The sequence below is a fragment of the Zalophus californianus genome, chromosome 6, assembly GCF_009762305.2.
Source record: "Zalophus californianus isolate mZalCal1 chromosome 6, mZalCal1.pri.v2, whole genome shotgun sequence".
Taxonomy (NCBI): domain Eukaryota; kingdom Metazoa; phylum Chordata; class Mammalia; order Carnivora; family Otariidae; genus Zalophus; species Zalophus californianus.
The window spans coordinates 95,395,939-95,422,135 of NC_045600.1; the positions used below are offsets into that span (position 1 = coordinate 95,395,939).

The 26,197-nt window shown below is 35.0% G+C and overlaps 1 protein-coding gene across 12 annotated transcripts in view; it reads left to right on the plus strand.

The window, feature by feature from the left end:
- Nucleotides 1-26,197, plus strand: part of UNC13C (unc-13 homolog C) — a 650,938-nt gene that overhangs the window by 492,068 nt on the left and 132,673 nt on the right. For all 12 annotated transcript variants that reach the window (XM_027572007.2, XM_027572015.2, XM_027572013.2 and 9 more), the window contains one exon: nt 12,011-12,137. In XM_027572007.2, coding sequence (XP_027427808.1) covers nt 12,011-12,137 — 127 coding nt within the window. The remainder of the gene's footprint in view (nt 1-12,010; nt 12,138-26,197) is intronic.

Genomic DNA, 26,197 nt, shown 5'->3' on the forward strand with positions numbered 1-26,197 from the left:
CCAAGATTAAACCCCATGTCTCACAATTTCTACCAGAATCATCACTGTTACTGCCCACATCTAAGATGTCTCATCCATTCATTTCTTTTTCTACTGCAGTAGCCTCCTCTATACCCTCCTGCTGTCTACAGACAGCAACCAAAATGGTACTTTACAAATGTAAATTAGACCGGAATCCTCCAGTGTTATTGCATAACTGTTAGGAGAAGAGGTCCTTATCATAGGCTACAAGATCCTGTGTGACTTGACCTTGGCTTTTCTCTGAAATCAGTTCTCACTGTTCTCCCTCACTCACTTTGCTGTAGCCACACTAGCTTCCTTGCATCTCTTTGATCTTGTCAACCACACTTTTTGGCTTAAAAGCCACTTCAGTTGTGGTGTTTCTACTGAAATGTTCTTCCAGAAGATAGATTCCTGGTTTGCTCTCTCACTTCATTCAGTTCTCCTGTCATGTCACCTCATGAAAGGTCTTCCCTGAATACCTTATTGAAAGAGGCACTCTCAGCTCATGTGTTCCCTTGCCTTGCTTTTTTTTCCCCCAGAACACTATCCTTATTATATTGATTTTTTTCTGTCTCTCCTCACTATATTATTAAATCTAAGATGGCAGAAACACTCTGTTTCCTCTTTGCTATACTCAGTATATGGAATAGTACCTGCTTCATAGTAGATAATCAATAAATATATGTTGCATAAATGAATGAAATCCACATTTCAGATCTCAGCTCTAACTCTCATGGAAACACTCTATGCTAAATCTTTTGCTGGGACTCTGGGTAAAAATATGATATAAATAAAGCTTTTTGTTTGTTTCTTTTTTATGCCCTTGCTCCATGACTTGTAACTCCAGGAGCTTTTCGGGGTCCCCAAAATTTTATCATTATGCTTCAGCCTTTTGGCCATCTCTGATTTTGAATACCTTTTCTCATCTCATCCCATTTTCTTTCTTACAACTATCCATTTCTAGTTCCCTACCATCAGATTATGTGGTCTTGCCTTCACACTGTTTCCTGATTTTCCAAAATCATGAAATGGTACGTTCTTCCTTCTGGGTGTTATGAAAGAGTAGCTCCACGTTCTGAGTTGGCTGCAAAATACTTGACAGATGTAGAAATTGGTGTCATGGACGGAGATTATAGAGGAAATGTTGGTGTTGTGCTATTTAAATTTGGCAAAGAAATTTTAAAGTAAAAAAGGTAATTGAATTGCACAGCTTATTTGTGAATGAATTTTTTATCCTGAAATAGAGGAACTTCAAGTTTGGATGACACTGACAGGGGTTCAGGAGGTTTGGGTCCCACTTCTTATTCTAGGTATTCTAGATCTTATTTAGATCTACGTCTAAATTCTAAATAGATGTGTCAGAGAGTGTGTCTATGACGTATGTCTGATTCTACCTCATTCCTGGTTTAATGAACCCAGAGAGCCTAGATTCATTCTGGGATTCTGCTGAGAGATTGGTTGCATTTATGAGTAGGACTGTCACCTACTGCTCTCAAAGGTAAAATTGCTCCTAGTATCAGTTGTAGTGGTCGTGGAGTAAGGCAACATTTTACCAGTTTTAGTTGACTTTTCTTTTTCCTAGTGTTTTGCTAAGGCTGGTTTATCAGAAATGTGTCTTGACACATTTCTGATAACCCTACAAAATTTTCTCTTACCCTACAAAAATTAGTGATATTTGTTTTTGTATAGTCATTGAATATAAGAAAGTCGATGACAGTAATTTATTATTGTGCATAATCTTTTCTCTTGTTGGCTGATTTTCCTCCCTGGAAGCTTCACATTTGTCCAAATTACTTTTTGCTAACATGTTACATATATTTTTTCATTTTTATTTTATTAGTCCAAGCTTTATAGCTTCTTAATACCATAGCTTACTTTGATAGCCAGAGTTGTCGATGATTTCTCACCCCAAAGATGTGCTGATATTACAAGACCTTTATAGAGCTGCTTTAAAATGGAAAACTACAACTTGTATTTTCTTCTTTTTTTTTTTATTTCTAATTACATTGTTTGGCATTCTCAGTGCATAAAAAGGAGGACATTATCCCCACCTATACATTGTTAATATGAATTTATGGTTATCTTTGATAGATGTTTATATGTGTCTATACTATATAAAGGTTTGATACATATTTATTTTTAGAACCAAAAGTTCTGAGTGATGTGGCTTTAGATTTGTGAGCACACAATATCTCACAAAACATCGTGTCATTGGACCCCTAATGCTGGTTTATTATTTGATATTCCTTCCAGAGCTTCTATATCATCACTTCTTAAAGCAGAATGTGATGAGATATTATCAGAGGGATATTTAGATAGTTCTAAAAAAATGTACACTACCAACTATAGGACAACACAACTTTATGCAATAAAATTATGCCACAAATTAACTAGAAAATAACACTGTGATGAGGTTGATGGCAGCACATTTGCTTTTGGCATGAGAATGGGTTGAGCATATACTACTCCATCCTATAAACTAATACATAATTGTACATTTCTGCCTTATACATAAAACCCCATGCTTAAACACTAACTTTCAGGGGAAAAAAATATTCAAGTAAATGCTGGTAAATACCATCTAAAGAACAGGTATATACTTCCAAATTGATTTGCCAAGGTTTTTTTTTTTTTAATAAAGATTTTATTTATTTATTTGGGAGAGAGAGATCATGAGTAGGAGGGACGGGTAGAGGGAGAAGCAGGCTCCCCACTGAGCAGGGGTCCCAATGTGGGGCTTGATCCCAGGACCCTGGGATCATGACCTGAGCCAAAGGCAGACACTTAACCAACTGAGCCACCCAGGAACCCCTTGTTTTTGTTTTTTTTTTTAAGTAGCCTCCATGCTGGGCCCTGAGATCAAGACCTGAGCTGAGATCAAGAATCGGATTCTTCACCGACTGAGGCCCAGGCACCCCGGCAAGATTTTTCTTTGTATAATTTAACAAAGCATTTTTATACTGGTAGTAAAATATTCATATTTATCATTGAAATTCAAAGATTAAATTTTGTACAAAATTATTGTACTGCAGTTTGGGAAACTAAATGTTTACTTTGTAAATGTAATGAGCTAGTTAAATCTTTGTTGCCAAAATTAAAAATGTAGGAGGATTGATGGCTAAATAAATTCTAAAACTCATTTACATTGTATGAGATAAATGCACCTTTGTCAATGTGGTCTACCACTAAGCAGAGGATAATTTGAGTAGAATTAAAGATAATTTGAAGAATATTCTTGAATTTGATATAATCTCTTAACATTGATATTTGGTAGGTGGTAGTTAAGATGTAATTGTAGTTTATTTGAAATGTCTCCTTATAATATATAATTACATATTATGGGAGGAATATATAAAGACACAAGAAAAACAGGCATATGGATTTTGGAACAATAACAGCTCACTTTTTATAGAATCATTTAAGTGGTAATAATAACTACTCAAAATATAGCTGAGAGCCCACAAGTATGAAAAAAGGCTGACAAAAAAATAAAAAGTGGTATTAGTCTATCCACAAAGCCTGTGTATTTTACTTCTATGATCTTTCTTCTCTCAGAGCCTATTTATTGTTTTCTTAACATAACAGGGGGATAGCCTGAATATATATATCTGAATATATAGATATATGCATATACATACATAAAAGGAGGAATTTAGAAAGCAGAGTAGTTTGGAGGTTAATTAGCAAGTGAGTCTCAATCTTTGAAAACCTTTTAGTGAAGCAACAGAATATAATCCCATGTAGCCTAACTCCATAACAAACAATTTAACAAGGTATCAGTTTGTTTATTTCTTACTTGCATAAATTAAGGTATTTCTGATTGGGCGATTCTCTCCTGAGAATTGGCTCAGGGACCCAGACTTCTACCCTCTAGTGGCTCCGTGATTCCCTAGAGCCTTAAAATCCTCAGCTGGATCTTTTGCATCTGGCCAGCAAATGAGGGAAAAGAGGATTATTTCACAGTCGGTGTTTCAGGGCGAGACTGGAAATGGCATACATTGCTTTAGCCCGAAATTTAGTCATAGAGCAAGACTACTGCAATAAAGGTTGGGAAATGTGGTCTGGTTGTGTGCCTGGGAGGAAAAGGGCATGGCTTGGTAACCAGTTAGATAAATCCACCAGAAATACTGAGGTTTATGGTGATTAAAAGTCACTGCTAAAAATAGTTTAAATTATAATTAGTACTTGCTACTTAAAGACAAACATCACAGATGGGCCTTATTATACAGTCGCATACCCTTTCCAATTTTGTTTGGATTTTCCTCAAGATCAAACCTGCATCACCAAGTAACTCAAAAAACTGGAAACCTCTTCCTGTATCAGCTGAAGTGAATAATGCATGTAAAGATGTCAATTATTCTTGTTGAATTGGCAGAATATGAAAACAGATGGTACTGGTCTCCTGTTTCTGTCCACAGACAGCAGTAAATACCAGTTGATAGTGCATGAGAAATATGTGACTTCAAGGGATGGAAACAAATTCGTATGGGTGTAAAAGCAGTTCTATAAGGATGAAACTAATAGTAATCTTCTAAGTTTATTTTCTGCAAACAGGCTGGTAAAACCCTGATAGTTTGAGCTATCCTATCAGATATATTCTTAGGAACGAGAATTGGTGGTCTCTGGACTAGAGCAATACCAGATTTCATTTTGCAAAAGGATAATTGGCATCCTTCCTGTCTCCTCTCACATACTGATCCACAATGGAAAGACTTGGGAGGTGGGGAAGAAGGGAGAGGAGTCTGGCTACTGTGTGACCACAGATAATTAGACATAGAGGTGATTATTTTCTGGAACTGTGGGAACAGCAGGAATGAGGGGAGTGTGGGAATGCAGGGAGCTTGCAGAGTCGAAGAGAATGAGTTTGGGATGATCTGTGTGTTCTGAGCAAAGCTTCCAAATAGGGAGGGAAGGAAGATTTTTGTAATCATGGAGAAGTGAAGTATACAGGGATTATGCAAATAAACTGAAGGTTTTACCTGAAAAACTGACTGGGACACTGCCCACAACTGGCTTTTACTTGCTTTCTGAAGTAAAGAGATGACTTCATTGTAAGGAGCAAAGATTGGTAAACTTTTTCTCTTTATGGTACAACATAAATATAAGGTTCACTCAAACTCACTAAAACATGTAAAAACGTGAGTAGAGAGAAGGGGAAAAAAGCCGAAAGTCTTTTTTTTTTTTTTAATTCAATTAGCCAACACATAGTACATCATTAGTTTCAGATGTAGTGTTCAACAACTCATCAGTTGCGTATAACACCCAGTGCTCATCACATCACGTGCCCTCCTTAATACCCATCACCCGATTACCCCATCCCCCCACTCACCTCCCCTCCAGCAGCCCTCAGTTTGTTTCAGATAGTTAAGAGTCTCTCATGGTTTGTCTCCATCTCTGATTTCTTCCCATTCAGTTTTCATTCCCTTCTCTATGGCCCTCTGCACTGTTTCTTATATTCCACATATGAGTGAGATCATATCATAATTGTTTTTCTCTGATTATTTCACTTAGCATAATATCCTCCAGTTCCATCCACGTCATTGTAAATGGTATTCATCATTTTTGATGGCTGAGTAATATTCCATTTTATCCATTCATCTGTCGAAGGACATCTTGGCTCCTTCCACATTTTGGCTATTGTGGACTTTGCTGCTCTGAACACTGGGGTGCAGGTACCTCTTCGTTTCACTACATCTGTAAACACCTAGTAGTGCAGTTGTTGGGTCATAGGGTAGCTCTATTTTTAACTTCTTGAGGAACCTCCATACTGTTTTCCAGAGTGGCTGTACCATCTTGCATTCCCATCAACAGTGTAAGAGGGCTCCCTTTCTCTGTATCCTCGCCGACATTCATTTTTTCCTGTCTTGTTAATTTTACCCATTCTAACTGATGTAAGGTGTTATCTCATTGTGGTTTTGATTTATATTTCCCTGATGCTGAGTGATATTGGCCATTTTTTCATGTGTCTTTTGGCCATCTGGATGTCTTCTTTGGAGAAATATCTGTTCATGTCTTCTGCCCATTTCTTGACTGGATTATTTGGTTTTTGGATGTTGAGTTTGATAAGTTCTTTATATATCTTGGATACTAGCCCTTTATTGTTTGTCATTTGTAAATATCTTCTCCTATTCCATAGGTTGCCTTTTTAGTTATGTTGACTGTTTCCTTTGCTGTGAAGATTTTTATCTTGATGAAGTCCCAAAAGTTCATTTTTGCTTTTGTTCCCCTGGCCTTTGGAGACATGTCTAGCAAGAAGTTGCTGTGTCCGAGGTGAAAGTGGTTGTTGTCTGCATTCTCCTCTAAGGTTTTGATGGATTCCTATCTCACATTTAGGTCTTTCATCCATTTTAAGTTTATCTTTGAGTATGGTGTAAGAGAATGGTCCAATTCCATTCTTCTGCATGTGGCTGTCCAATTTTCCCAGCACCAATTATTGAAGAGACTGTTCTTTTCCATTGGATATTCTTTCCTGCTTTGTTGAGGATTAGTTGACCATAGTGTTGAGGGTCCATTTCTGGTTCTCTATCCTGTTCCATTGATCTATGTGTCTGTTTTTGTGCTAGTACCATGCTGTCTTAATGATTACAGCTTTTTAGTATTGCTTGAAGCCAGACATTGTGATGCTGCCAGCATTAGCTTTCTCTTGTAACATTCCTCTGGCTATTCGGGGTCTTTTCTGGTTCTATACAAATTTTAGGATTATTTGTTCCAGTTCTGTGAAAAATGTCGGTATTATTTTGGTAGGGATTACATTGAATGTATAGATTGCTCTGGGTAGCGTGGACATTTTAATAACATTTATTCTTCCAATCCATGAGCATGGAATGTTTTTCTATCTCTTTGTGTCTTCCTCAATTTCTTTCATAAGTAGTTTTTAGAGTACAGATCCTTTATCCTCTTTGGTTAGGTTTATCCCTTGGTATCTTATGGTTTTTTGGTGCAATTGTAAATGGGATCAATTCCTTAATTTCTCTTTCTTCTGTCTCATTATTAGTGCATAGAAATGCAACTGATTTCTGTGCATTGATTTTATATCCTGTCACTTTGCTGAATTCCTGTATGAGTTCTAGCAGTTTTGGAGTGGACTCTTTTGGAGTTTTCCATATAAAACATCATGTCATCTGTGAAGAGTGAGAGTTTGACTTCTTTTTTGCCAATCTGATTGCCATTTATTTTTTTGTTGTTGTCTGATTGCTAAGGCTAGGACTTCTTGCACTATGTTGAACAACAGCGGTGAGAGTGGGCATCCATGTTGTGTTCCTGACCTTAGGGGAAAAGATCTCAGTTTTCCCCCATTGAGACTGATATTCACTGTGGGCTTTTCATATATGGTTTTTATGATATTGAGAAATGTTCCTTCTATCCCTACACTTTGGAGAGTTTTAATCAAGAAAAGATGCTGTATTTTGTCAAATGCTTTTTCTGCATCAATTGAGAGGATCATATGGTTCTTGTCTTTTATTAATGTGATCTATCATGTTGATTGATTTGAAAATGCTGAACCACTCTTGTATCCCAGGAATAAATCCCACTTGGTCATGGTGAATAATCCTTTTAATGTACTTTTGGATCCTATTGGCTAATATCTTGGTGAGTATTTTGACATCCATGGTCAAGGATATTGGTCTGTAATTCTCCTTTTTGATGGGGTCTTTGGTTTTGTGATCAAGGTAATGCTGGCCTCATAAGAAGAGTTTGGAAGTTTTCCTTCCATTTCTATTTTTTGAAACAGCTTCAGTAGAATAAGTATTAATTCTTCTTTAAATGTTTGGTGGAATTCCCCTGGGAAGCCATCTGGCCCTGGAATCTTGGTTTTTGGGGAGGTGTTTGACTACTGTTTCCTTGCTGGTTATGGGTCTGTTCAGATTTACTATTTCTTCCTGTTTCAGTTTTGGTAGTTTATAAGTTTCCAGGAATGCATTCATTTCCTCCAGATTGCCTAATTTGTTGGCATATAGTTGCTCATAATATGTTCTTAAAACTGTTTGTATTTCCTTCTTGGTCATGATCTCTCCTCTTTCGTTCATGATTTTTTTAATTTGTGTCCTCTCTCTTTTCTTTTTGATAACTCTGGCAGGGATTTATCAATCTTATTAATTCTTTCAAAGAACCAGCATCTAGTTCCATTGGTCTGTTCTACTGTTTTTCTGGTTTCTATTTCATTGATTTTTTGCTCTGATCTTTATTATTTCTCTTATCCTGCTGGGTTTAGGTTTTATTTGTTGTTCTTTCTCTAGGTCCTTTAGGTGTAAGGTTAGCTTGTGTATTTGAGATAAGCTTGTATTGCAATATACTTCCCTCTTAGGACTGCCTTTGCTGTATCCCAAAGGTTTTGAACAGTTGTGTTTTCATTTTCATTTGTTTCCATGAATTTTTTAAATTCTTCTTTAATTTCCTGATTGACCCATTCATTTTTTAGTAGGATGCTCTTTAACCTCCAAGTGTTTGAGTTCCTTCCAAATTACCTCTTGTGAATGAGTTCCTGTTTCAAAGCATTGTGGTCTGAAAGTATGTAGGGAATGATTCCCAGTCTTTTTGAATTGGTTGAGCCCTAATTAGTGACATGGTATGTGATCTGTTCTGGAGAAAGTTTCATGTACACTCAAGAAGAATGTGTATTCTGTTGAAAAGCCCAAAGTCTTAATTGGAGAAATAGTTACACAGTTTCATGAAAGAGACACATATATATTAAATAGTATTTCTTAAAGTAAAAAGTTGTACTTTATATGATATGTGTCCTTTGATTCAAATTCTTCTTGTGCACTGAACCGCTACTCATAAATCATTTCTTGGTTGTTCACCTAAAGCACAAAGTTGGGGCTAAATTCATCTCCTCCAAGAAACAGCATCTTCCTGTGCATATCAAATCATTACACTTGCCATGTTATATTAAATGTATTATTATATGTCACCCATCCTGAGCTCTGTGCACTTAATCTTTATATCCACAGTGCCTCCCATATAACCTAGCACAAGATAAATGCTCAGTAAACAGTTTTGATATTAGCTGGAACTGGGTTGCCCTTACCTTCAGGATTCTGTTAATGTGGAAACATCTTGGAAGAGGTAACACATCACATCAGACTCACCCCTAACATTTTTCAAAGTCAAGAGCACAAATGGAGGCCCACATATCATAGACCTAAATATTTATAATTTCTAAATCAAGCTAACAAACTGTGAAATAAAATGTAGCTCTATCTTCCTATCTCAACAAATAAATGTGCTTTTATATTGATGAGATTAAAAATGTGCAACAGTTCTTTTTTAATATGCTGAAAGTTGGCAAAATATCAAAGATAATACAACTTGATTATCAATATGTATATATAGGTGTTCTGGGTGGCAGTGTTTAGGTTTCAAAGTAAATATATAAATTTCATAAATTATTGTATTTTTCTTTAAGAAAATGTGTATTTTCATCTTTATTTTAGCATGGTTACAGATTATGCAGTTATAATAAAACATTTTAAAAGTTTTGCATTCTATCTACAGTTATGCCAAATAATACAACCTTCCCCAAGTCACATGATGTCTGCTCTCTTTAATCTTTTCCTGGTTTAAAAAATTTAAATATACCTTGTCATTGAACTCTTTTCTATTTCTTTTCAACCTTATTTTTCCCCCCCTGAGGTCCACTTATAGTTTACACATATTCTTAATATTTAAAGGATTAAAAAATGTTATTCAAAATTGACATGATTTGAATAAAGATGTAATTTAAATTATAAATACAAAAAATTTAAAATTATTTCCATGTGTGCTTTCAGATATAGTTCATATATGGTTTGCAGAAAGTTACTTTCTTCTGAGACATTTAAAAATATTCATTAAAATGAGGACAAAATGCAATTATCATCTCATATAAATTTTTATGTGAATCATTTGAATAAACAAAAATTTAATGAGTTAGAACTCATAAATCTAAATTTCAAAAATAAAACTATTGAGAATTCTAGAATTCGGTAGATATCCAGTTGGCAAGGAATATGAGGCTTCATGTATATTACATCTAGAATTACCCATATACAAACTTTGAGAGTAATATGAATCAGTCAGTAGTCAGAATATTCCCCAGGCAACAAGTGCACCTATTTTGCATGCTGTATTGATTCGTAAGTGCCTTCCAATGCATGCACTGAAACCAAAGAAAATGGGTGCTTATTAAAGCTTGAAAATAATACTTTGTTAGGAAATAACCTGTTGCATTTATGCCATCCAGAGAAAGAACCTGGTGAGTTATTTCACCCTTTCTCTTACTTAAATGCTTCCATAGCTCAAATTTCTTCCTATACTCCAAAGCAGTATCTATTTCTGTTGTTAACAATGGCAGTCTGCAAACCTTAGTAGCATTTGGACATAGTCACCTTTTGTTTTTAGGATATAAAATAAAAGATGGTCCAAAGTGTTTCTGTGGGGCTTACAGGCTGTTAATTATAAGAGCAGGTGGTGTTAGTCACAAGTGCAGATGTTTTGGGTTCTGGCTTACTCAGCCAGCACCGAGTGTGAGATCCCAAGTGACAGAGGAATCCACAGTCTATTTAATTTTTGAGTTTTTATTTGTGATGGGTAGAGCCCTCTTAGTGTGTGGGTTCTAGGGCAAGGATCTTCTGTCTGGATTTCAGGGTAGGATTGAATTAAATCCCTACCTATGAGTATATCAAATAATTGTCTTCCCTTAAGGTGTGGAGGGATACTAGACATCTGAGGAGAGAGGTAGGGGAGAACAAACATTAAAAGATAGAATGAATGGAATAAATTTGGAGGGAGTTGAAACAAAACATCACCTAGTTCATAATTTTGTTTGGGAATTTAATCTAGAAGTACTATTTATTCTTGATTCTATGTATATATGTGTATTCTTTCTCTCACTGCTCTACAAATTGTCTTGAATTAGTCATTGTTTAGATACTTGGAAAATGTTCGATTTGGGGTTGTGTTTATCATTGGGATTTAAGTCCCTCTAGAGTTGGGTTTTGGAAAGCAAAGATGCCCTCAATTTGTATAACAATTTAATGGCTTCAATTAGTATTTTCAGTCTGGCATATAAAGTATAGGATGTTTCTACTATAAATCAAAGCCCTTGGCTTAAAAAAAAGATCTATAGACCTCAACCAGAACTTCTTAGAGGTTGCTTCAACATAAATATAGTCTGGCATATTTGGGGTTTGCTTATGTCTATACTTAGGGACAGAATTGGCAAAGATATTAATATTGGGGCAGGGGAGGAACAGAGATAAACATGTTCAGTAATATTATTACTTGTCTCTCTTCCCCACTACTATATATCCAGATTAAAGAAAAAAAAAAAGAGAGAAACAGTTTTAAGCTACACATTCTAAGCTAGAGAGAAAAAAATGTCACATATTAGGAAATCCTGCTAAAGAAATGTCAAAAAAAAGCCACAGGGTGCAAAATAATTTTAGATGAACTTAAAATGGGAAGAAGAAATCATCTGGCATAGAAGTTAGATATATTTCCTCTCCTTTTCAACTCTTAATTCTTTAAGTGTTCAATATCCAGGCCAGAAATGTGATCTACTAATTCACATTTCCAGTATTTATCAAGGATTATGTCTCCTAGTTTGATTCATGTTTTATTCATGCTTAGAGTTTTAATTCTCTCTGAAACTTTGTTTGCAATAGGCTAAAAGTAGTCAAAATATGAAAGCTTGCAAATAAACAGAAAATTTTTGCCATGTTAACATGCCAAAACACTTTCTCTTACTTAAATGCTTCACTTAACATCAGAATTCTCACCTTTTTTAGGAAGGCACATTAGAACATGCAAGTTACTGGTCATTACTACTTGATCTGTTCTACATAGGATCTATGGTACTTTGGGGATTTTGTAAAATTTCAGGTCTGTCTTTAAAAATTCCCTTTGCTTTTACCTCAAATACACTATTCTCTTCCTTTTTAAAATACTACTAATAAAAGTAGTTTGGAATACAGCAGCATTGTTGGCAAACCAAACTTTATTAAATGTTTGATTTTATCTGTTACAGAACATGAGAAGCAGCGGTTATGCAAGAGCACCGATTATATGAATTTGCATTTCAAAGTGAAATGGTTTTATAATGAATATGTGCGAGAACTTCCTGCCTTCAAGGATGCCGTTCCTGAATACTCCTTGTAAGTAGTGATTTTCACCCCCAACTTCTCAGTTCATAGTCCTATAAAAATTATACCTGAATTATGCAGCCTGAAAATCTCTTCTCATAGTCTTTGCTTGAATGCAGACATTTCTCTTATAAAATTAATATTAAATGACTTGCATTTCTTTGGGCCCATATTTAATTGAATTGTGTTACATTTTTCAACTATGCCTTCACTCAGATATTCAACTCAAAGAAAAAGAAATACAAAACAGGATATGGCTCACATGATGAGGTTATCTTCTGTGAAAGTGCTCAAGCTCAGATTTTATTGGGAAAATGAGGGTATTTGTATACTGAGCTTTAGAATCAGATTTTCCCTTTAATTCAACCAAAAAATATCTTAGAAATTAATATTTCTAAAATAGAAGTTATAATTAAACAGGTAACATTTTTCATAAACATGCCTGTATCAAATACATTTCTAAGCACACAAACTTGTAATACTCTGCATCTGGTATTTTTCAGAATTCTATTTAATTTTGTTGAGGAGGGTCTTCCATATACCAGGCACTGTATATGTGCTATAGGACAGTAGTGAATAAGATAAAGACCTCACCCTGAAAGAAGCTTGTACTTGATAAGATACTGATAAGTATAAAAATCATGATAAAGCAAGGCAAAATTAAATAATTACTAATTCAAGGAGCACAAACAAACTGCAGTGGGTTCTTACAGAAGAGAGGCATTACCCCTATTTGGAGGACCCTACATAATCTTTATGGATGGAGTAGCACTGATGCAGACTTTGAAAATTAGGTCAGTTGGTGACAGGAAAAGCATTTAAATTGAAAGGAAAGTTATGGGCATTATTATGGAAGTAGGAATATATGGGCTATGGTCCATGGGAAATGTCATTATAGTGGGGTATAGAGTATGTTTCCAAAAGGAGTAGGTAGCAAAAGTAGTTTTGAACTAGATTATTATAAATAAATGCTATGAAGCTTGCCCCACATTCATGAGGCATTGTGGGCAGTGGAAGAGGCAAAGATTGGGCAACAGGAAAGAGATTTAGAAGATAGTAATGTAATGATGAGATTAAGAATTTCCCTTTAATGTGACCTTTCTCATAGAAGTTTATAAGATACAGTGGGATACTGGGACAAGTTAAAATCTGTACACATTAGAGAGTGATTGTAGTAAGAATAGGATGAGTATGTGTGGGAGAAAGATTTCTGAGGTAGAATTTACATAATTTGTCAACTAATACATATGAGGATAAAAGAAATAGGAAAGAATTAAAGATGAAGTATAAGTGCCTAAGCAGCTGGTAATACTGACTTGGAATAGGGAAGTAAAAAAGAGATGCTATTAGCCAGAGACTTCTGCTTTGACTCTGTCTAGACTAACTAAACTACACTAACTAAAATCAGAATGACATGCCCACTGAACACCAATATAAAAGCTGAATAAAATTAAACAGCATCAGAGAGCAATCAAGGCAACCAGGAATTGAGAAACTACGATCCCTGAGAGAAGAGAAATGCATTAAGGTGAATCCTGTATTTGCTGCAGTTTTTTTTTCTCTATCCTGCTTGCTCCCATGCATTTGCCAATTTGCAATGCAGGTCATTGTGACCAAAGAGAGAACAGTAGCCTAGCTTATAGCAATGTCCGGGGGGTGGGGGTAGAGAAATAAACGTTGTGCTCAGTACTATGAAGGTTGCTTGGACCTGTAGGACCAAAGTCCTAGAGAAATGCAAACCACAGAAAAGTAAGCATGGCACCTTGCATACAGTTTTCTCCCTGAAGTATTTTCTGATTCTTAATCTGCCCATGTATGGAGACTGAGGCAGAAATAAGCAGGTGTAGAAAGAAGACACTGAGAGATTAAAACCTAAGTAGACACTTCAGCATCCTCACAATGCTGGGCAGACAAAAATTAGAGGTGAAGACTTCCTAAGGAACAAGACTTACCAGACTTTCAGGTGAGATCCCTGAGGGTTGTGCCCTAGAAATAAGAGCTAGAAATAGCGCAGCCTTGTCTACTTTATAACTATCTCCCTGCAAATACAAGGAAAAAATTAGATTTTCTGTAGAGGAAATAACCAATCAAAGGTTCCATATCTTTTCATAGACAATGTATAATATTCAACAAAAAAATTAAAGACTGTCAGGCAACAGGACCAATTGAATGAAATCCAAGAGAAAAATAGATATTAGACTTATCAGACATAGACTTTGATCTAAACTTCAAAATGTAAGAGAATTTCCACAGAATAATAGGACCTATAAGAAGAATAAAATAAAAACTACAGTACTGAAAAATGATGAAATTAGGAATGTAATAAATGGGCTTAATGGCAGATTGTACCTAGCAGAAGAGGGGATAAAAGAAATGGAAGACAAATTTGGAGAAAATATCCATATAAAAAGAGGAAGAAACCAAAAAAAATATACAAAATATAGAAGAAAGAGTCAAACAAGGGATATATGGGACAAATTGTAAAGGTCTACTATGCAAAGAATTGAGTCCCAGAAAAGGATAAGAGAGAAGGAACAGTATCAGAGCAATGTTTGATAAGCTACTAGGTGTGGATTTTGCAAATTGGATGAAAAACATGAAGCCACAGTTCAAGAATTTCTATAAATCCTAGGCAGGATATTTAAAGCAAGGAAAACTACCTGTCATTACATCATATAAAATTGCTTAAAACCAGAAAAGAATAAAAAAAAATCTTCCCATTTATTGGAGTCAAGGAAGATAAGACACTTTACCTTCAAAGGAGCTGCAGTAACACTCTTGGATGATTGTTCAATAGGAGGGACTGAAAACCAGAATACACTGCAATGATATCTTTTAAGTGCTGAAAGAAAACAACTAACAACTTAGAATTCTATAAACATCAAAAATATCCTTTCAAAACAAGATGAAATAAGTATATTTATATAACTGAGAAGCTGAAAGAACCCATTTCCAGCAGCCCTTCACCAAAAATATATAAGGCATGCTTCAGATAGAAAGAAAATGACTGAAGATAAAAATGCAGTAATGTAGTAAATGATAAAATACATTAGAAAAGGTAAGCAAAGAAGGGCACTTAAAAATACATTAACTATTTAAAGTAAAAAAATCTGTAGAAGAAAAGGTACATAGAATTAAGATACAAGACAACAGTAGCATAAAAGGGTAGAAAAGCAATAAATGGAGTTAATATGTTATAAGATCCTTGAATTGTTTTGCAAGTGTAAAATACTCAATTTAAAAATCCTCTAATGTGTCATGGATGGGTGTTATAATTTATAGTGTAACCCCATAAGTACTATGTATCCATAAAACAATAGGGTGAAGGGAGAGTAAAACAAACATACCTAAGGGCAGGAAAGGAGAATGCGAAAAATAAAGAGCAGGCAGGAAATTTAGGGGGCGGTGGGGGAAGCAAGATGATGTCTTTAAAATTAAATTTATCAGAAGATTAAGTGTAATCATTAAACATAAATGGATTAATACTCTATTCAACAAATATTGTCCTACAGATGAAATAGTGAATCCAGACTATCTTGCTTATAATTTATTCACCTAAAACATAAGTATCTAGAAAGGTTAAGTAAAAGATGAAAACAATAATTGGTATAAAATTTTCACAGCTATACTAATATTAAACAAAATAGACTTCAAAATAAGAAATATAACAATAAAACAATTTTGAGAGAGAGAAATATTTCATGATTAAAGGAGCAATTCAAAAAGATATATCAGTTGTAAATGTATCTCATAACATGTCAACAAAATACATAAAGTAAAAATTGTCAGAAGTGAAAGGAAAAACCAACAACTCAGCAATTCTACTTGGAGATTATACTTCTTTCAGCAACTGAAGAATCAGACAGTCAGTTAAAATACAGAAGTTTCAACAACATGAATAACACACTTAAAGATATTTATCTATCTGTATCTGGTCACCTAGAGGTTCCACAATTTTTTGTGGCAATTGTTTACACACACACACACACACACACACACACACACACACACCCATCTACAATTTATGACCAACAATGACAAAACACACATTGTTATCACACGCACGTGGTGCATTTACCTAAATAGACTATTCTCTGAACCATAAAGTAGGTCTAATGGATTTTAAAAGATTGAAATATATACTGTATGGTCTTGTTCCACTGTGGAATTAAGCCAGATATCAACTCCAAGAAGATAAGTAGAAAATGACCAGATACCCATCACCAGGTATTAAAGAGGGCACGTTCTGCGTGGAGCACTGGGTGTTATGCACAAACAATGAATCATGGAACACTACATCAAAAACTAATGATGTAATGTATGGGGATTAACATAACAATAAAAAACTTAAAGAGAGAGAGAAAAAAAAGAAAATGACCAGATAGGCAAATTAAGCAGAACTCTCTAAAACCTGAGTAAAAAAGAAATCAGTGTAAATTACAAAATATTTTGAACTAAGTGATAATAAAATATCGCATGTTGAAACTTGTGGATTGCAGCTAAAACAGGAAATAGAAGAAAGTGTGTAGCTTCTAATTCTATAGAGAGAAGGGGGAGAAAGGTATAAAATCAGTAGTATAAGACTAGTTTAAAAAACAAATTAAGTCAAAAGAAAGTAGAAGGAGAAAATGATCAACAGGACCTAGAGCAAAAATAAATTTTAAAATAGAAGAAATTGCAAAGCGAAAAGTTTGTTCTTGAAGAACATGATAAGGGTGCCTGGGTGGCTCAGTTGGTTAAGCGACTGCCTTCGGCTCAGGTCACAATCCTGGAGTCCCGGAATCGAGTCCCACATGGGGCTCCCTGCTCAGCAGGAAGTCTGTTTCTCCCTCTGACCCTCTTCCCTCTCGTGCTCTCTATCTCTCATTCTTTCTCTCTCGAATAAATAAATAAAATCTTTAAGAAAAAAAAAGAAAAACATAAAAATAAAAAAAAAGACTTAAAAGGCCAATGGGGAAAAAAAAGGAAAAACAGATGTCACAAATTATTGTTACTAGAAAACGACATCACTAAAGATCCAGAAAGATAAAATATATTAAGACGTTGTTTATGCCAGTACATTTAAAAGTTAGACAAAAATGTACCAATTCCTTTATATAACTTATTAAGCTAAAATTTAAAAAAAGATAAAATCTGAATGGACCCATAACTTTTAAAATTTGAATACATCGTTAAAAATCATGTCACAACAAAAACTCCAGGCTCAGATGGATCCAAACAGAATTTTTCCAACTGTTTAAAGAAGAATATCACTAATATTACACAAATTGTTCCAAAAAGACAGGAACACTTTCAAATCATTTTTTGAGGCCAGCATATCCTCAACTACTGAAACCTATTGAGAATATGACATATAATGAAAGAATTTCTCTCTGAAAATATATTTAAAAAGTAAAATATTAGCCAATAGAATCCAGTAGTTTATAAAAAGACTAATATGACCAATGGGTATTTATTCCTGAGATATAAAATTAGTTTAACATTTTAAAAGCAATGAATACAATTCACCACATTTAAGGAATGAAAGAGAAAATCCCTAGAGTCATTACACTAGGCACAGAACAATAATTTAATAAAATACAGTATCAATTTATTATAATAATCTCTTAGAAGTTAAGAATAGAAGGGAACTATCTTAATCTAATAAAAGACTCACTTTCAAAAAAGAAACAACGATATAACCATTGTGTCTATTTTTTAATTGAAATGTAGTTGGCATAAGATATTATTTTAGTTTTAGGGGTACAACATAATTGCTCAACATTTACAAACATTATAAATTGATCACCACCATACATCTAGCTACTATCTGTCACCATGCAAAATTGTTATATTATTATAGTTCCTATACTATACATTGTATCTCCATGTCTTATTTATTTTATAGCTGGAAGTTTGTATCTTTCAATCCCCTTGCTCTGTTTCACCCATCCCTTCCGTCTCCTCACCTCTGGCAACCACCAGTTTTTTCTCTGTATCAATGAATCTGTTTCTGTTTTGCATGGTTTTTTGTGGGTTTTTTTGTTTTGTTTTTCTTAGATTCCATATGTAAGTGAAATCATATGGCATCTGTCTTTCTCTGTCTGACTTATTTCACTGAGCATAATATCCTCTTGATCTACTCAGGCTGTCACAAATAGCAAGATTGCATTCTTTTTTTATGGCTAACATTCCATGGTATATCTATACTACATCTTCATCCATTCATCTATTATAAGATGGACACTTAAGATTGCTTCCTATCTTGGCTACTGTAAATAATGGTGTAGTGAACATGTAATGGTAAATAAGTCTTTTTGAATGACTGTTTTCATTTTCCTCAGGTAAATTCCCAGAAGTGGGATTGCTGGATCATATAATATTTCTGTTTTTAATTTTTGAGGAACCACCATAAATTTTTCCATAGTGGCTGCACAATTTTGATTTTCCACCAACAGTGCATGAGGATTCCCTTTTCTTTGCATCCTCAACAATACTTATTTCTTGTTTGCTTTTTTTTAAATATATATAGTCATTCTTTCAAATGTGAGACAATATCTTGTGCTTTTGATTTGCATTTCCCTGATCATAAGTGATCTTGAGCATCTTTTGGTGTCTGTTGGCCATCTGTATTTCTTCTTTAGAGCAATGTCTGTTAAGGTCCTCTGCTTATTTTTTAAATGGATGTTTTTATATTGAGTTTGGTGAGTTTTTTTTAATATATTTTGGACATTGACAGCTCATGGGTCATATCATTTGCAAATATTATTTCCATTCAGTAGGTTCCCTTTTTGTTTTGTTGATGGTTTTCTTTGCTGTACAAAATCTTTTTAGTATGATGTAGTCCCAGTTATTTATTTTTGCTTTTGTTGCCCTTACTTGAGGAAATGGATAAAAAAAAAATATTGCTAAGATGTCCAAGAGCTCGTTCATATGTGTTCTTCTAGGAATTTTATGGTTTCAAGCCTTACATTTAAGTCTTTAATACATTTTTCTGTTTATTTTTGTATGTGGTGTAAGAAAGTGGTCCAATTTTATTCTTTTGCATGTAGCTGTCCAGTTTTCCCAACACCATTTATTGAAGAGATGGCCTTTTCTCCATTGTATATTCTTCATCATGTATAAACATGGGTTTATTTCTAGACTTTCTTTTCTGTTCTGTTGATCTGTGTGTCTTTTTGTGTGTGTGCTTGATTACTATAGCTGTATAGTATAATTAGCAATCAGGAAGAGTGACCTAAAGCTTTGTTCTTATTTCTCAAGATGCTTTGGCTATTTGGGGTCTTTTGTGATTCCATACAATTTTCAGGATTATTTGCTCTAGTCTGTAAAAAATACCATTGGAATTTTGATAAGGATTGAACTGAATCTGTAGATTGCTTTGGGTAGTATAGACATTTTAACAATATTAATTCTTCAAATCACAAATATGGTATATATTTCCACTTCTTTGTGTCATCTTCAATTTCTTTTATCAATGTATTATTTTCAGAGTACAGTTCTTTAAACTTCTTGGCTAACTTTATTCCTAGGTGTTTTTTGATGCAATTATAAATAGGTTTTTTCCTTTAATTTCTCTTTCTGATAGTTCGTTATTAGTGTATAGAAGTGAAATAGGTTTATGTATATTACTTTCATATCTGGCAACCTTACTGAATTCATTAGTTTTAATAGTTTTTCAATGGAGTCCATAATGTTTTCTAGATATGGTATATCAACTGCAAATAATGACAGTTTTGCTTCTTTTCCAATTTGGATATCTTTTTTTAATTATTATTATGTTATGTTAGTCAACATATGTTACATCTTTAGTTTTTGATGTAGTGTTCCATGATTCATTGTTTGCGTGTAATACCCAGTGCTCCATTCAATATGTGCCCTCCTCAATACCCATCACTGGGCTAACCAATCCCCCCACCCCCCTCCCCTCTAAAACCCTCAGTTTGTTTCTTAGAGTCCATAGTCTCTCATGGTTCATCTCCCACTCCGATTTCCCCGCCTTCATTTTTCCCTTCTTACTATCTTCTTTTTTTTTTTTAAACATATAATATATTATTTGTTTCAGAGGTACGGGTCTGTGATTCATCAGTTGCATACAATTCACAGCACTCACCATAGCACATACCCTCCCCAGTGTCCATCACCCAGCCACCCCATCCCTCCCACCCCCCACCACTCCAGCAACCCTCAGTTTGTTTCCTGAGATTAAGCATTCCTCATATCAGTGAGATAATATGATATTTGTCTTTCTCTGATTGACTTATTTCACTTAGCATAATACCCTCTAGTTCCATCCACATTGTTGCAAATGGCAAGATTTCAGGGTTTTTTGATGGCTGCATAATATTCCATTGTATATATATACACCACATCTTCTTTATCCATTCATCTGTTGATGGACATCTGGGCTCTTTCCATAGTTTGGCTATTGTGGACATTGCTGCTGTAAACATTGGGGTGCACGTACCTCTTTTGATCCCTACATTTGTATCTTTGGGGTAAATATCCAGTAGTGCAATTGCTGGGTCGTAAGATAGCTCTATTTTCAACTCTTTTTTCTTAACCTTTAAAATGAACCATTTATTAAATCAGACTGTTAATTTTTAACAGTTAATGTAAGTTACATGTATGTTTATGTCAGAGTATTTCACATGGAAACTTTTTAAACTCTTATAGGCAAGCAAAATCGTACCACACAGTATATAAGTGGGAAGGGGGTACTGCTAAACATTCAAATAAGGCAAGTATTTAAAAATGGTAAAACAGTAATTAAAAAAATATTCAAGCATTCCTTTAAGAGAATTCAATACTACTAGCTAAATGTACTTTCTGAGTATTTTCAACTTTTTGAGGAACCTCCATACTGTTTTCCAGAGTGGCTGCACCAGCTTGCATTCCCACCAACAGTGTAGGAGGGTCCCCCTTTCTCTGCGTCCCTGCCAACATCTGTCATTTCCTGACTTGTTAATTTTAGCCATTCTGACTGGTGTGAGGTGGTATCTCACTGAGGTTTTGATTTGGATTTCCCTGATACTGAACGATGTTGAGCACTTTTTCATGTGTCTGTTGGCCATTTGGATGTCTTCTTTGGAAAAATGTCTGTTCGTGTCTTCTGCCCATTTCTTGACTGGATTAGTTGTTCTTTGGATGTTCAGTTTGATAAGTTCTTTATAGATTTTGGATACTAGCCCCTTATCTGATATGTCATTTGCAAATATCTTCTCCCATTCTGTCGGTTGTCTTTTGGTTTTGTTGACTGTTTCCTTTGCTGTGCAAAGTTTTTTATCTTGATGAAGTCCCAATAGTTCATTTTTGCCCTTGCTTCTCTTGCCTTTAGCAAAGTTTCTAAGAAGAAGTTGCTGCGGCTAAGGTCGAAGAGGTTGCTGCCTGTGTTCTCCTTTAGGATTTTGTTGGACTCCTGTCTCACATTTAGGTCTTTCATCCATTTTGAGGTTATCTTTGAGTATACTGTAAGAGAACGGTCCAGTTTCATTCCTCTGCATGTGGCTGTCCAATTTTCCCAACACCATTTGTTGAAGAGACTGTCTTTTTTCCATTGGACATTCTTTCCTGCTTTGTCAAAGATTAGTTGACCATAGAGTTGAGGGTCCATTTCTGGGCTCTCTGTTCTGTTCTGTTGATCTATGTGTCTGTTTCTGTGCCAGTACCATACTGTCTTGTGATGACAGCTTTGTAATAGTGCTTGAAGTCCAGAATTGTGATGCCACCAGCTTTGCTTTTCTTTTTCAGCATTCCTCTGGCTATTCAGGGTCTTTACTGGTTCCATACAAATTTTAGGGTTATTCCATTTCTTTGAAAAAAGTTGATAGTATTTTGATAGGGATTGCATTAAATATGCAGATTGCTCTAGGTAGCATAGACATTTTCACAATATTTGTTCTTCCAATATATGAGCATGGAATGTTTTCCCATTTCTTTGTGTTTTCCTCAATTTGTTTCATGAGTATTCTATAGTTTTCTGAGTACAGATCCTTTGCCTCTTTGGTTAGATTTATTCCTAGGTATCTTATGGTTTGGGGTGCAATTGTAAATGGGATCGACTCCTTAATTTCTCCTCCTTCTGTCTTGTTGTTGGTATATAGAAATGCAACTGATTTCTCTGCATTGATTTTATATCCTGCCATTTTACTGAATTCCTCTATGAGTTCTAGCAGTTTTGGGGTGGAGGCTTTTGGGTTTCCACATAAGGTATCATATCATCTGCAAAGAGTGAGAGTTTGACTTCTTCTTTGCCAATTCAGATGCTTTTTATTTCTTTTTGTTATCTGATTTCTGTGGCTAGGACTTCTAATAATCTGTTGAATTGCAGTGGTGATGGTGGACATCACTGCCGTATTCCTGACCTTAGGGGGAAAGCTCTCAGTTTGTCCCCATTGAGGATGATATTCGCTGTGGGTTTTTCATAGATGCCTTTTATGATATTGAGGTATGTACCCTCTATCCCTATACTCTGAAGAGTTTTGATCAAGAAAGGATGCTGTACTTTGTCAAATGCTTTTTCTGCATCTAGTGAGAGGATCATATGGTTCTTTTTCTTTCTTTTATGAATGTAGTTTATCACATTGATTGATTTGTGGATGTTGAACCAACCTTGCAGCCCAGACATAAATCCCACTTGGTCGTGGTGAATAATCCTTTTAATGTACTGTTGGATCCTGTTGGCTAGTATTTTGGTGGGAATTTTTGCATCCATATTCATCAGGGATATTGGTTTGTAATTCTCCTTTTTGATGGGGTCTTTGGTATTGGGATCAAGGTAATGGTGACCTCATATAATGAGTTTGGAAGTTTTCCTTCCATTTCTATTTTTTTGGACCAGTTTCAGAAGAATAGTTGTTAATTCTTCCTTAAACGCTTGGTAGAATTCCCCTGGGAAGCTCTCTGGCCCTGGGCTCTTGCTTGTTGGGAGATTTTTGAAGACTGCTTCAATTTCCTTAGTGGTTATAGGTCTGTTCAGGTTTCTATTTCTTCCTGGTTCAGTTTTGGTAGTTGATACATCTCTAGGAATGCATCCATTTCTTCCAGGTTATCTAATTTGCTGGCGTATAGTTGCTCATATGTTCTTGTAATTGTTTGTATTTCTTTGGAGTTGGTTGTGATCTCTCCTCTTTCATTCATGATTTTATTTATTTGGGTCATTTCTCTTTTCTTTTTTGATAAGTCTGGTCAGGGGTTTATCAATCTTGTTAATTCTTTCAAAGAACCAGCTCCTGGTTTTGTTGATTTGTTCTACTGTTCTTTTGGTTTCTATTTCATTGATTTCTGCTCTGATCATTGTTATTTCTCTTCTTCTGCAGGGTTTAGGCTTTATTTGCTGTTCTTTCTCCAGCACCATTAAGTGTAGGTATGGTTGTGTATTTGAGACCTTTCTTGTTTCTTGAGAAAGGCTTGTATTGCTATAAACTTTCCTCTTAGGACTGCCTTTGCTGCATCCCAAAGATTTTGAACAGTTGTGTTCTCATTTTCATTTGTTTCCATGAATTTTTTTAACTCTTCCCTAATTTCCTGGCTGAACCATTCTTTCTTGAGTAGGATGCTCTTTAGCTTCCATGTATTTGAGTTCTTTCCGACTTTCCTCTTGTGAATGAGTTCCAGTTTCAAAGCACTGTGGTCTGAAAATATGCAGAGAATGATCCCAATCTTTTGGTACCGGTTGAGACCTGATTTGTGACCTAGGATGTGATCTATTCTGGAGAATGTTCCATGGGCACTAGAGAAGAATGTGTATTCTGTTGCTTTGGGTTGGAATGTTTTGAATATATCTTTGAAGTCCATTTGGTCTAGTGTGTCATTTAAAGTCTTTATTTCCTTGTTGATCTTTTGCTTAGATGATCTGTCCATTTCAGTGAGGTGGGTGTTAAAGTCCCCTACTATTATTGTATCGTTGTCAGTGTGTTTCTTTGCTTTTGTTATTAAATGGCTTATATAATTGGCTGCTCCCACATTAGGGGCATAGATATTTAAAATTGTTAGATCTTGTTGGATAGACCCTTTAGGTATGATATAGTGTCCTTCCTCATCTCTTATTATAGTCTTGGTTTAAAGTCTAATTTGTCTGATATAAGGATTGCCACCCCAGCTTTCTTTTGGTGTCCATTAGCATGGTAAATGTTTTTCCACCACCTCACTTTTAATCTGGAGGTGTCTTTGGGTCTAAAATGAGTCTCTTGCAGGCAGCATATCGATGGGTCTTGTTTTTTTATCCATTCTGATGCCCTGTGTCTTTTGATTGGGGCATTTAGCCCATTTATATTCAGGGTAACTATTGAATGATATGAATTTAGTGCCATTGTATTGCCTGTAAGGTGGCTGTAACTGTATATTGTCGCTATTCCTTTCTGGTCTATGTTACTTTTAGGCTCTCTCTTTCCTTAGAGGACCCCTTTCAATATTTCTTGTAGGGCTGGTTTTGTGTTTGCAAATTCTTTTAGTGTTTGTCCTGGAAGGTTTTTATCTCTCCTATTTTCAATGACAGCCTAGCTGTCATATTTTTGGCTGCATATTTTTCTCATTTGGTGCTCTGAATATATCATGCCAGTCCTTTCTGGCCTGCCAGGTCTCTGTGGATAGGTCTGCTGCCAGTCTACCATTGTAGATTACATATCTCTTCTCCTGAGCTGCTTTCAGGATTTTCTCTTTGTCTCTGAGACTCATAAGTTTTACTATTAGATGTCAGGGTGTTGACCTATTTTTATTGATTTTTGAGAGGGGTTCTCTGTGCCTCCTGGATTTTGATGCCTGTTTCCTTCCCCAAATTAGGGAGTTCTCTGCTATAATTTGCTCCAATATACCTTCTGGCCCTCTCTCTCTTTCTTCTTCTTCTGGGACCTAAATTATTCTAATGTTGTTTCATCTTATGGTATCGCTTATCTCTCGCATTCTGGCCTCATGGTCTAGTAGTAGTTGTTTATCTCCGTTTTTCTCAGATTCTTTATTCTCCATCCTTTGGTCTTCTATATCACTAATTCTCTCTTCTGCTTCATTTCTTCTAGTGGTTAAAGCCTCCATTTTTTATTGCATTTCATTTATATCTTTTTTTATTTCAACTTGGTTAGATTTTAGTTCTTTTATTTCTCCAGGAAGGGATTCTCTAGTATCTTCCATGGTTTTTTCAAGCCCAGCTAATATCTTTACAATCATCATTCTTAACTCTAGTTCTGACATCTTATTAATGTCCTTATTGATTAGGTCCCTGGCAGTTGGTACTGCCTCTTGTTTTTTTTTTTTTTTTTTTTTTAGGTGATTTTTTTCCATCTTGTCATTTTGTCCAGAGGAGAATAAATGAATGAGAGAATAAAATGCTAATAGGGTAACAACAAACCGTGAAAAATATACACTAAACAAATCAGAAGAGACCCAAAACCGGGGGGGGGGGGGGAGGGAAAGAAAGAAAAAGAATATGATTAAATATGATCAGGCTGGTGAATAGAGCAGTGCCGCACACTAGATTTTGTGCATATTTTGGTCTGTTAGAAGAAACTGCCTCCCAAAGTTTTAAAGAAAGAAAAATTTATATATATACAAAAACAAGGGTAAATATGATGAAGGGATGGAATACGAGTGTAAAGATGAAAATTATAAAAGATTTTATAAAAGGAATTGATAAGATATGTTGGTTGAAAAAAGAAAGAAGAGAAATAAAAAAAAAAAGGGAGAGAATGTGATCAGGCAGGAGACTAGAACAAAGCCATACACCAGAGATTTAGGGTATATTTTGCTCTGTTAGAAGAAACTATATGCCAAAATTTTAAACGGAGAACCATATATATATATATATATATATATATATATATATACAAACACACACACAAAGTAAGGTTAACTACAATGAGGGGATAGAATATGACTCTAAAAATGAAAAATAAAAAAGATTTTAAAAAAAGGGATAAGATATTGGTTGAAAAGGGGATAAAGAAAAATTCAAAAAAAATAGAAAAAGAGAAAAATAAAAAATATTTAAAAAATTAACTTTGAAAGACTAAAGAATCGTAGGGAAAAAAGCCTTGAATTTTATGTGCTGTATTTCCCTAGTGCTGGAGTTCTGCTGTTCTCATTGATCGGTAAGCTTGGTC